General features: G+C 38.5%; 1 protein-coding gene across 2 annotated transcripts in view; it reads right to left on the bottom strand.

The window, feature by feature from the left end:
* Positions 1–13809, bottom strand: part of DIS3L2 (DIS3 like 3'-5' exoribonuclease 2) — a 344024-nt gene that overhangs the window by 86411 nt on the left and 243804 nt on the right. For both annotated transcript variants that reach the window (XM_080669267.1, XM_080669268.1), the window contains one exon: positions 12758–12865. In XM_080669267.1, coding sequence (XP_080525393.1) covers positions 12758–12865 — 108 coding nt within the window. The remainder of the gene's footprint in view (positions 1–12757; positions 12866–13809) is intronic.

The following is a 13809-nucleotide window of genomic DNA, read 5'->3' as shown; positions in this document are numbered from 1 at the left end:
GAGAGAGAAACATCAATGATAAGAGAGAATCACTGATTGACTAGCAGGCTAATTTTTTAAAAAAATAATTATTTTCTTTGTTTTAATTTTCTTTATTGATTAAGGTATTACGTATGTGTCCTTATCCCCCTCTTGACCCCTCCCCCCAGCTCATGCCCTCAGTCCCCTGGTGTCTGTGTCCATTGGTTATGCTTATATGCATGCATACAAGTCCTTTAGTTGATCTCTCTCCCTTACCCCCATCCTTCCCTACGTTCCCTCTGAGGTTTGACGATTTTTATTGGTTTCAGAGAGAGAGAATGAAACATCAATGATGAGAATCATTGATTGGCTGCCTCCTGCATGTCCCCTATCAGGGACTGAGCCCACAACCTGGGCATGTGCCCTTGACCAGAATCGAACCCGGTACCCTTTAGTCCGCAGGCCGATGCTCTATCCACTGAGCCAAACTGGCTAGGGCCAGGCTAATTTTTAAGTTGATAATTTTGTATAGCCTGCAAATGATGTTACAAATATCCATATGGCCCTTGGCAGAAAAAAAGGCTCCCCACCCCTGCTGTAAGAGCTACTCATTGGTCACTACACCCCTGGACTAACCAACCAGGTTAACTCCCCATGTGCTATTTGGTCTGGTAGGGTGCTTGGATGACCACAGTACAATAAGTGTGGTTAGTGGTTCCACAACTATTCCCAGTCCAAATCCCTTCACTTCCTACTTGGCTTGTTTGACAGAGGCCCAGCATCCCCTCCTGGACCTTGTGCCTACTTCACACCTGCTCTATAGGCCCCTCATGCCAGAAGGCTTGGTTACCAGACACTACCTCCAACAGAAACCCTAAAGACCAATTGAGCCTTCAGAATGCCTCTTTCTAGTGCTTCTTTTATGACCCTCATATTTTAGAAGCTCATTAGATCAGGCAGCTTTTTATTCCTTGGGTCTGACCCTGGCAGGCATAATTCAGATTCATCGTTCTTTTCTGTTGATTCAAGTTACTTTTCTCCTATGGGCTTTTATTTTCTATTTAGTTAAATTTTTGCAAAAACAAGCATTTGTTAAAATATAAAAGTAATATGTGTTTTCAAAAAACATTAGAAAACACAAAAAAGGTAGAAAAAATTACTCATAGTCTTACTACTCAAATACAACCACTATTGGCATTCTATTTTATTTCCTTCTGGTCTTTTTCCATTCATTTTTTCCCCATGCATGTTCCCACCCCCACCAAAATATGATTACTGGCATACTGTCTTCACAATTCCTTCTTCATATTTCAGATCAGGTTTGCTTCTTGACTCTCACAAAGGAATCTATTATCAGATATAAAGGAACTGTCAAAACCAAATGTAATGTGTGTAGCTTGTTTTGATGCCAGTCCGGACAAATCAATTGGAGGCAATCCAGGAAATGTAATTATGGACTGGATTCTGGACATGACACCAAAGCACTAGCATATTGTTAGGTGTGCTAACAGCATTGTGCTTACATAAGAAAGTGTCCACATTTTTTAGAATTACATATAAAAATATGTATGAGTGTAATGACATGATGTCTGTGTTTATTTTAAAGTACTTTAGCAAAGAAAAAAATGTTGATATAGTTGAGTCTGGAAGCAGGGATGGTGGGGTTATTGTATGCTTGAAATTTTACAAAATAAAAATGAGAAGATTGAAGTATCCATAGTTCACACAGTCAAATAGTTTTAAAAGCTTGCTATGGAAACAGTAGCCCTCTGTCCCTCTCTCTCTTCTGTCCTGCCCACGGGGTAATCACTTTCACCTCGTTCAGCAGATCAGATTATTCTGGCATTACTTTCATATTTTTGTATAGCCTGCTTGATTTCTACTTCTTGATTTTTAGTTTTAGACATTATTCACAAACTTTTCACTATAGAAGAAGAGAATTTATTTTTCTTTCCACATACACCCTTCCCCTAATCAAACCCACATAATTGTTCCAGGCCCTCATCCTCCCAATAAAGTTACATAATAAACTATCAGCATTAACTATTATGATTATGTAGATACTAAGTGTTACTTTTCTTTCCTATACAACTTTTATTTTCACTGAATTTAATAACTGTCTTGTTTTAATTTGCTTTTTTTTTCTATATACTATGTACATTGATCCACTCCAAACTACCAACTGTATAGAACAGTGGTTTTCATGGTCTGTGGGCTCCTGGTGGTCTCTGAGACCCTTTCAGGGACCCCTAAGGTCAAAACTATTTTCATAATAGTACTAAGGTATTATTTGCCCTTTTCCGTATGCTGACATTTACACCGATGGTACAAAAGCACTGGTAGGGAAAACTGCTGTTGCCTTGGCATGAATCCGGCCATTGCAACAAAGGGAACCAGTGGTCAGGAAACTCATCACACTTCACACGCTCAGGGAAAAACAGTTAGTTCACTTAAGAATGTTTTTGATGAAGCAGTAAAAGTTATTAACTTTATTATGTCTCAACCCTTTAGTGCTTATTTTATCACTTATTCTGCATGCCGAAGTATGATGATTATCTTGAGGAAAAGCATTTATATAACTGAGTTGTGAGCTAAACTGATTGCTTTTTTTTATGGAATATCACTTTTACTTGAAGGAACAACTGACACACAAACTATGATTACTTGGCACTTCAAGGAAAACAACTGACATTATTTATTGCCAATGATAAAATTTGAACTTTCACGAAAATTAGAATTTTGGAAACCTTGTATCTGACACATATTACACATATTTCCTAAAAGACTTGTCTAAGATCAGTAGTAATATTAACAAATGTGATTTCTTGATATCATATAATGAAATGTGTCCACATTTAGAAGATCAGTATAACAAACCAATATTTTCTAAATGATCTAAATTTCTAAATACATGATAAAAAATCATGCATAAAAGATCCATTCAGAGTGTAAGACAGACCAATAGATTATAATATAACCCAGTTAAAAAAAATCAATTGATATTGTATTAGTCTGCTAGGGCTATCATAACAACATACCACAGACTGGGTGGCTTAATCACAGATATTTCTCTCATTTCTGGACGCTAGAAGTCCAAGATAAGGTGCCAGCTGATTCAGCTTCTGGTGAGAGCTCTCTTCCTAGCTTTCAGAAGGTCATCTTCTCACTATGTCCTCACATGGCAGGGAGAGAGAGTAAGACCTCTGGCTTCTTCTTATAAGGGTACTAATTCTATCATTTTTATCAGGGCACCGTCCTCATGACCTAATTTAACTTTAATCATCTCCTTAAAGGCCCTACCTCCAAATACAGTCACATCCAGGGTTAGGGCTTCAACATATGAATTTGGGGAGGAGGGAGGCACAATTCAGTCCATAGCAGATATGGTTTCAGATTCTAGATTGCATTTGACATTACGAGATTACTGTTAGCCCTGACCGGTTTGGCTCAGTGGTTGAGCATCAGCCTGCGGACTAAGGGGTCCCAGGTTCGATTCCGATCAAGGGCATGTACTGTGGTTGCGGGCACATCCCCAGTAGAAGGTGTGCAGGAGGCAGCTGATCGATGTTTCTCTCTCATCGATGTTTCTAACTCTCTATCCCTCTCCCTTCCTCTCTGTAAAAAAAATCAATAAAATATATATTAAAAAAAAAAAGAGATTACTGTTAAATTCTTGTGTAATATAAACAAATATCCACAATTATTTGAAAAAAGCTATTAAGACACTCCTTTCTTTTTTAACTACATATCTGTCTGAAGCCAGATTTTCTTCACATACTTCAACTAAAAGAACTTATCCCAATAGATTGAATATAGAAGTACATGTGAGAACCCAGTTCAATGTCTTGTCTAAGACAGACATGAAAGAAATTTCCAAAAATGTAAAAAAAACTTTCCTCCTAATTTTTAGAAAATAGTTATTTTTCACAAAATGTTATTTATATCAATATATAATGAATTGGATTTATTTTAGTTAAAATAAGTGAATATCTAAAATTTAATCAGTTTTTATTTCTAATAGGGTAAGCTACATAAAAGCTCTTTGGGGTCCTCAATCATTTTTTAATGCAATAGGTTCTGAGACCAAAAAGCTTGATAACTGCCAGTCTAAATCATCTCTCAAGAAATTCAGATACACAAATATTTTAACTATTTCATTTTCTCAAAGATATCTCTCCTAGAGCCTTCTACACCATGTAGAGCTATATCTCAGCAACTTTCTTCACCATAACCTTGGACAGGTGTCAACAAGTTAGGGCGTGTGGGCCAAATCCAGCCTGCCACCTGTTTTTTAAGTAAAGTTTTACTGGAACACAGCCATGCTCACTCATTTATGTATTGTTGTTGTTTTTTTGTGTTTTTTTTTTTTTTTTTTTTTTTTTACTACTATAAGAGCAAAGTTCAGTAGTTGCGACAGAGACCAAATGGCCTATAAAAGCTAAAAATATTTACTGTTTAGTCCTCTATGGGAAAAGTTTGTCGACTTGTGATCTAGGTGATTTTTTCACTTCTTTCCTGTGTTGGTTTATTTGTTTCTTAAATCCCATGTCTTCCTCCTTCCTGATTTACTCCTTAATTTTGGTGAAGCACATCTTCTGGTAGCTTCTTGAGAAAGAGTATATAAGAGGTACTTTTTTTTTTTTTAATATATTTTATTGATATTTTACAGAGAGGAAGGGAGAGGGACAGAGAGTCAGAAACATCGATGAGAGAGAAACATCGATCAGCTGCCTCCCGCACACCTCCCACTGGGGATGTGCCCGCAAACAAGGTACATGCCCTTGACCGGAATCGAACCGGGGACCCTTCAGTCCACAGGCAGACGCTCTATCCACTGAGCCAAACTGGTTAGGCGAGGTACTTTTTTTGTTTGAGACCTTGCATATATAAAAATGTCCTTTTCTACTCTCACATTTTATTGACAGCTCAACTGGGTACAAAATTTTAGCATAGAAATCATAGTCTTTCAGAAATTAGAAAGCTTTGCTTCGCTGTCATCTTGTTTCTAGGGTTTTAATAGAAAAGCCTTAAGTTAGTTTGAGTTCTGATCTACTCTGTGTGACATTTTTTCCTTTTAACTCTTAGAAGCCTAAAGGACCTTTCTGTGTTCTCAGTGTTCTGAGATTGTAGGACAATGTGGCTTGGTGAGGATGTGCCTCCACCACTGTGCTGGACAGTGGGCTCTTTCAGTATAAAAAGTCAACCCTCTAGTCAGGCACTTCCTTGAATTATTTCCTTCCCTTCTGTTTTTTTGTTTGTTTGTTTTGTTCTCTATTTCTGGAATATTTATTGAACAGATGTTGGGCATCTTGGACTGGTCCTATAATTTTCTTACCTTTTCTTTCTCTTTCTGGGACAATTCCTCAATTTAATCTTTTAACCAGAAATTTGAGTCTTTATTTTTTCTAATATGTTTCTAATTTCTAAGAGCTTTCCCTCCATCCCCCAAATGTTTATTTTTAAAAGTATTTAGATCTTGTGATATAAATGCTTTCTTTTAAACAATTCTCTTAGGATGTAAACAATAGTTTTGTTTCCTTGTATAGTCTGTCTTGTTCTAGTTGCTATTTTTCTGTTTGCTTGCTTTGGTTTTCCTATATCATGTTAGAGGCTTTCCTCTTGGTTGTCTCTTCATACATGAAAGTGAAATACTAAAAGGCTGATTTTTTGTGAAGTCCTAAAATGTTCTGCTTGTGTGAGTGGAGCTGATTGTCTATAAGCTTTACTATAGAGAGATACAGCTGGGCTGTTGATTCAGCAATCCTGAGGTTATTATCTTTAAATCTGTTTCACTACTCAGATTCCTCAGAGAAAAATTTTTCCCACCTCCTGACTCAGGGTATAGACTCAGCTACTGGAATTCTGGGGTTGACTAGAAAAAGAAAGCTGGAACTCTTAACATTCAGTGTGCCAGAGTTTACTCAACCTCTGCTAAGGGACCACACCATCAAGTGTCCCCTAGTTCAAACAACCTTTACTTTATTCTGCCCAGGGAGTAAATTTCTGGTCTTCTTCGAAATTATGGAAGGGGCAATCTTTTAAATAAACTTTCAATCAATAGAGCTGGTCTTCTCTTCACACACCTCTTTCCCTCTTTAAAGAGTTACCTGGTGCTGTCAGTTTCTAAATTTCCTTAGGGTTCTGCTGTGTAAATTGGGTTGTTTCTTGGCTTTCTCTATGGCTGGCACAGGATTCAGCTTTCTCAGGACTGCTAAGTCAGTTACCACTCATCCATCTGCTTCCCAGCTTCCAAAATGTTGTTGCCGTTGTCTCCTCTCCCATTCTCTTTGTCCTTGTGGGTTTATGTCTTTAAAAAAATCTCTTCACTGTTGTTTTAGTGAGGTTTTGGGAGGGAATGAAAGCAAATGTGGGTACTTGATCCTCCATCTTTATTTGGAACCTCTTTATAATTAAATATCTTTTTTCTTTCATTTAATTTTACAGCATACACATTTCCCATGTTCTTACATGGTCTTTGCAACAATTTTAGTAATTGCATAACATTCCACTGAGTTGGAGCCATAGCTTACTTAATCATTAGTCCATTTTTGAGTTTTTACAGTTGTTTCTGTTTGGGGGAGGGAACTAGTTTTTCCTAGAGTCACCTTTCATTTATTTGTCTCATTTATTCCCTCTCTTTAGGGAATGCTTGCTGACATTCAACACTTCTCTGTTCTCACTTTGCCTTGATTATTGAAAGACCTTGTGCAAATCTAATTCATCTTTAAACTGCCAGGCATTCCACACAATGATGCAGCACTAATCTTTCTAAAAGTCACCTTTCTCATGACACTTCAGAGGAACCTTACACCTACAATTCACAAGTGATTGACACTTGTGGCTCCCCATAGTGTGATTCCAAAGTCTCCACCCTTCCCCTGAATCTCATCCTTCCAACAAGGCCTGCTGCTTCTCCTGCCACTGCCAATCCACATTCATCTTCACTTACACACTATCTACTGCGCTAAGCTTCCCCAAGTGACTTTGCTACACAATTGCTTTCTTCACCTTATAGATAAAAAACAAATACTTATTTCTGAAAGCTTAGGGTCTGTCTTGCCTTTTAAATGGACAGCAGAGGCTAATAACAAAAACACAAGAGCAGGAGATTAAAAATGGTGGTGGAGTAAATGGATGCTGCACAGACATGCTCATAGATCCAAACTGGAATTACAACTAAAATACAGAAAAACTTACTGAATAATCAATGGAGACACGCTGGAGAGGACCCTGATAACCTGAGCATGAAAAATGGAGATTGCATAGAGGCTGGTAGGAGGGGTAGAGGCGTGAAAGGGCTGGCCAAGCCCCCATAGACAGCAGCTGAAGTTCTGGAGAGAAATCTCAGCTGTGGGGGTTGCCACTGAGAACTCTGGGGTCTAATTCCCGAAGTGGGCCCCACGGCAGAGAACACCAAAACTGAGAAGGGTATCCATATAATATCTGGCTGTGAAAAACAGTGGGGTAGCTGTCTGCCAGAGAGAGATGGCTGGAAATTCAGGACCCTCTTAAAGGGCCAATGCATAAAAGTCCCTTTGGAGCCACCCACCTTGTGCTCTGACAGAGGAACAGCAGAGTGGATGGAGCTAGGTGAGTAGATACCAGGATCGATCAAACTTGTCACATCCATAAGCGACACACTCAAGGGGTTATACTCAGTGAGCACCAAAGCTCCACTGAAGCAAGTCCTGTTCCATAAGAGTGTCTCCTGCACAGTAGCTCTCCCACTGTAGTCACGGCTGGTCTCCACAACCAATTGGCCTGAAGGTCAATTCCTCCCAGTGACACCAACAGCAATCAAGGCTCAACTACAACAAAACTGTGCAGACAACCCACAAAGGGGTGTACCAAGAGTGTCCACCTCAGGTGACTGGGGAGGCTAAGCCACTGGACCCTATAGTACACTTACTACACAAGGCCACTCTATCAACTCAAGGAGACTTAGCAGCTACCCAACACATAGAAACAAACACACGGAAGCAGCCAAAACATGGACACAAAGAAACATGTCACAAATGAAAGAAATGGAAGAATGCAAACTACTGGATATAGAGTTCAAAACCATGGTTATAAGGTTACTCAAGAATCTTCTAGAAACCTCCAAGGAACTTAATGAGACTTTCAAGGATCTGTGAGAATGCCAAAAAAAAAAAAAATGGAAAAGGACCAGTCAGAAATTAAGCATACACTGACTGAAATAAAGAATAATATACATAGATTCAACAGTACATTAGAGAATCCCAAGAGTCAACTCAATGAATGATTTGAAATATAAAGAAGCAAAAAACACCCAACCTGAAGAGCAAAAAGAAAAAAGAATCCAAAAATATGAGATAGTGTAAGGAGCCTCTGGGACAACTTCAAGTGTACCAACATCCGAATTATGGGGGTGCCAGAAGAAGAGAGAGAGCAAGAGAATGAAAACCTATTTGAAGAAATAATGACAGAAAACTTCTCCTACCTGGGGAAAGAAATAGACTTACAAGTCCAGGAAGTACAGAGAACCCCAAACAAGAGGAATCCAAAGAGGACCACACCAAGACACATCATAATTAAAATGCCAAGGGCAAAAGAGAAAATCTTAAAAGCAGCAAGAGAAAAACAGTTAGTTACCTAGAAGGGAGTGCCCATATGACTGTCAGCTGATTTCTCAACAGAAACTATGCAGGCCATAGGGAGTGGCAAGAAATATTCAAAGTGATGAATAGCAAGAAACTACAACCAAGAATACTCTACCCAGCAAAGCTATCATTAAGAATTGACCGTCAGGTAAAGAGCTTCACAGACAAGAAAAAGCTAAAAAATATGAACAACAAAGTGACAACAAATACGTATCTATCAACAAGTGAATCTAAAAATCAAATGAATAGAAAATCTGATGAACAGAATAAACTGGTGAATGGAATAGAATCAGGGGCATGGAAATGGAACAGACTGACGATTCTCAGAGGGAAGGGGGTGGAGATGGGTGGGAAGAGATTAGACAAAGATCTTATATGCATGTATGCATTACCTATGGACACAGACAATAGGGTAGCGAGGGCCTAGAGTGGGGTGGGAACCGGGTGGAGGGGCAACATGGGAGGAAAAAAGAGGGACATCTGTAATAATCTTAACAACAAAGGTCATTACATAATATTAAAAGGATCAATCAAACAAGAGGATATAACTCTGGTAAACACATATGCACCCAATATAGGAGCACCTAAATATATAAAAATACTGCTAGAGGACTTTAAAGGAGAGATTGACAACAGTACAATCATAGTAGGGGACTTTAACAACTCACTGACTTCACTGGATAGATCTTCTAGTCAAAAAATTAACAAGGAAACAGTGACTCTAAAGGACACACTGGATCAGATGGAATTAATTGACATTTATAGAACATTTCACTCCAATGCAGCAGAATATGCATACTTCTAAAGTGCACATGGATCATTCACAAAGATAGACCACATGTTAGGATACAAAACAAGTCTCTATAAGTTCAAGAAGACTGAAATCTTATCAAGCATCTTCTCAGATAACAGTGGAATGAAATTAGAAATCAACTACAGTAAAATGCCCCAAAACATTCAAACACATGGAGGATAAATAGCATGCTATTAAACAATGAATGGGTTTCCAACGAGATCAAGAAAGAAATAAAAAACTTCCTGGGAACAAATGAAAATTAACACACAACAACCCAAAATCTCTGGAACACAGCAAAAGCACTCGAGAGGGAAGTTCACAGCACTATAAGCCTACCTCAAAAAACAAGAAAAATCAACAATAAACTATTTAATCCTACAATTTAAAGAACTATAAAGAAAACAACAAGAAAAGCCCAGAGTCAGTAGAAGGAAGGAAATAATAAAGACTAGAGCAGAAATAAATGACATAGAGATTAAAAAAACAATATAAAAATTCAATGAAATCAAGAGCTAGTTCTTTGAAAGGATAAACAAGATTGATGAACCATTAGCCAGACTCATAAAGAAACAGAGAGGACCCAAACAAATAAAATCAGAAACAAAAGCGGAGAAGTAACCACTGACACCACAGAAATACAAAGGATTGTAAGAAAATACTATGAACAACTATAAGCCAACAAGCTGGACAATGAGGATGAAATGGACAAATTCCTAGAAAAATACAATCTCCCAAAACTGAATCAGGAAGGAGAAAACCTGAATAGGCAAATAACAAATGATGAAATAGAGGCAGTAGTAAAAAAACTCCCAGTAAACAAAAGCCCAGTTCTAGACGGCTTCACAGGGGAGTTTTACCAAACATTCAAAGAACTAAAACATATACTCCTCAAACTATTCCAAAAAATCCAAGAGGAAGAAACACTTCTATGCTCTTTTTATGAGGCCAGCATTATCCTAATTCCAAAACCAGATAAGGACACTACAAAGAAAGAGAATTACAAGCCAATATCCCTGATGAACATAGATGCTAAAATCCTCAACAAAATATTACCAAATCGGATCCAGCAATATATTAAAAAGATCAAACACCATGACCAAGTGAGATTTATTCCAGGGATGCAAGGCTGGTACAATATTTGCAAATCAATAAACGTGATACATCACATAAACAAATTGAAAGACAAAAATCACATGATTTTATCAATAGACGCAGAAAAAGCATTTGACAAAATCCAACACCCATTTAAAATATATATATAACTATATATATATAACTAATATATATATATATATAATTGATTTCAGAGAGGAAGGGAGAGGGAGCAAGAGATAGAAACATCAATGATGAGAGAGAATCATTGATTGGCTCCTCCTGCACACCCCTTACTGGCGATCAAGCCCACAAACCCGGGTATGTGCCCTTGACTGGAATCAACCTGGGACCCTTCAGTCCACAGGCCAACGCCTTATCCACTGAGCCAAAGTGGCTAGGGCCCAATACCCATTTTGGATAAAACCCTCAGCAAAGTGTGAATAGAGGGAGCATATCTCAACGTGATAAAGGCCATATATGACAAACCTACAGTGAACAGCATACTCAACAGGCAAAAACTAAAACCATTTCCCCTAAGAAAAGGAACAAGACAGGGATGTCCACTTTCACCACTATTATTCAACATAGTACTGGAAGTCCTAGCCACAGCGATCAAATAAGAAGAAGAAATAAAAGACATCCAAATTGGAAAGGAGGAAGTAAAACTCTCATTATTCACAAATGATATGATATTGTACATAGAAAACCGTAAAAACTCCATGAAAAAAACTATTATATTTAATAAGTGAATTTGGCAATGTAAGAGGATACTAAATCAACACCCAAAAATCGATGGCTTTTTTATACGCCAATAATGAATTCTCAGAGAAACTAAAAAAAAAATCAAGATGCTTAGGAATAAACTTAACCAAGGAGGTAAAAAGACCTGTTCTCAGAAAATGACAGGATGTTGAAAAAAAAGATAGAAGAAGATATAAACAAGTGGAGAATATACTGTATTCATGGATTGGTAGAATCAACATCATTAAAATGTCCATACTACCCAAGACAATCGACAGATTGAATGCAATCCCTATTAAAATACCAACAGCATACTTCACAGAGCTAGAACAAATACTCCGAAAATTAAACAGAATAAAAAAGACCCCGAATAGCTGCAGCAATCTTGAGAAAAACAAAGTTGGAGGAATCACAATACCAGATTTCAAGTTATACTACAAAGCCACCATAATCAAAACAGCTTGGTACTGGCACAAGAGCAAGCATATAGACGAATGGAACAGAACAGAGACCCCAGAAATCAACCCAAGCCATTATGCTCAATTAATATTTGACAAAGGAGGCAAGAGCATACAATGGAGTCAAGACAGTCTGTTCTGCACAGCAAAAGAAACTATCAACAAAATGCAAAGGGAGCCCACTGTATGAGGGAACATATTTGGCAATGATACATCAGAGACCTCCAACCACATAGAACTTTGGGTGAAGGAGTTTCACTAGAATTTTTAAACCGACTTCTGTGAACAATCTCTTTGCTCCCTTTCCCCCTCACAAAGCCCAATGAGTGGGACAGAAGTTCTTGTAGATAAAGAAATCCTGGAAGTGGCAGGGCAGGTATTGGGCAACATTTCCCAGGAACAGCCCCAAACCTCTGAGAACTGCCAAGGTCTCACCCACCTGTTTTCCAGGTAACCTGGAGAGATAGGAAGAGCCTCCATCAAATCAGATGATGGCAGACAGGGCTCTCAGCATCTCCCTGCACATCCTGTCCAACCGACCTTCCAATGGTCTTGGCTTGGGGACACACCTCCCTGTGCTTCTGGCTTTGGGCTCTGGATCGATGTTGTGTTTTGTTTTGTAATCTGCAGAGATGGTGGGGGACTCCTTGTTCTGCTGGGTGGGTCTGCTGTGGCCCCACAATAGGCCACTGCTGTCTGATGAAAATGAGTCAACAGGAGTGGGAGACCCTAGAGGTCTTGCAATGGGAAAGAATGGGAAGCCACAGGAGGATTCTAAACAAGGGACAACTCAGTCAGATTCGTCTTCAAATCTCACTCTGGTTATTATGTGGGAAGCAGTCATTACTCTTGTGTGTTCATTTGCAGGTGAGGAAGGAAAGAAAGTAAGTAAATAAATAAAGAAACAAACAAACAAATAGACTGACAGCTTTTCAGAGAGAGTAGCTCTTATATGTTCTTCTCTACGGTGGCTGTTCCTATGTCATCATCATCTACCACCATGGGACTCCAGCCCAGGGCGAGGCATACAGTAGGGACTTAACAGGGACTCACTGAGTAGAATGGACACAAGTCTAAGTTGTTACCTTGCCCTCCGAAGTCAGCGTCCAGATCACAGAGAAGGTCAGTTTGTCGGTCATGGGATTGAGGCTGCATAGTTCCTCACACAATGCCCTGGGAAGCATGGGGATCACCTGCAAATAGAGAATAGACCCGTGAGCACCTTTCTCCAATCCACAGGAGTTTACACAGCCTTAGAAAAATCCCAGACAGCAGAGTTTTGATGAACAGCTTGAGCTTCCAGATAGAGCTGAAGATGGAGGAAGCTCTTTTCCCCAAAGACTATCAGAAAGACCACACTATCTGATACTTTTCCATGAGCTTCTAAAGTCAAATAGGAATGTGAAATGAAAGGTAAGAAGAATTGGTAGCAGGGAAAAATACATTAGAGCAATGAAAAACAACTACATTTTACCATATACTAAAACTGAAGCTTTAGACTCAAGAATGACCTGTACTTTAGGATATAACTATTCCAGTTGAACTATATACTTAAAAACCCAAGGTCTTACTCTTTAAGTCTTCAATTCATTTTGAGTTTGTTTTTATGCATAGTGGTGTAGGAGTCTTTTGAGTGAGGCTATCCAATTTTCCCAACTTTCATTGAAAGAGACTATCCTTTCCCCATTGTGTGTTCTTGGCACCCTTGTAAAAAATTAGTCTTAGTTTTCAGTGTATAGGTCTTTCATCTCCTTAGTTAAATTTATTCCTAAGTATTTTATTGTTTTTGATGTTATTGTAAGTAGGATTGCTTTCTTTATTTCTATATCACCTCACATGATGACTATTACAAAAAATACAAAGATAACAAATGTTGGCAAAGATGTAGAGGAAAGGAAACCCTTGTACATTGTTGGTAGGAATGTAAATTGGTACAGCTAGTATGGAAAAACAGTATGAAGGTTCCTCAAAAAATTAAAAATAGAACTACCATATGATCCAGCAATCCCACTTTTAGGTATATATTAGAAGGAAAGAGAACCAGTACTTCTAAGAGATATCTGCCCTCCCATGTTTGTGGAATACGGGACTCGGTTGGAATGTCTGCAAGGAGGATTCTCAGAAAGGTTGGGGGCCT

Source organism: Plecotus auritus (genome assembly GCF_963455305.1).
Source record: "Plecotus auritus genome assembly, chromosome: 5".
NCBI classification, from domain to species: Eukaryota; Metazoa; Chordata; class Mammalia; order Chiroptera; family Vespertilionidae; genus Plecotus; species Plecotus auritus.
This window is presented reverse-complemented; position numbering and strand designations above follow the sequence as displayed.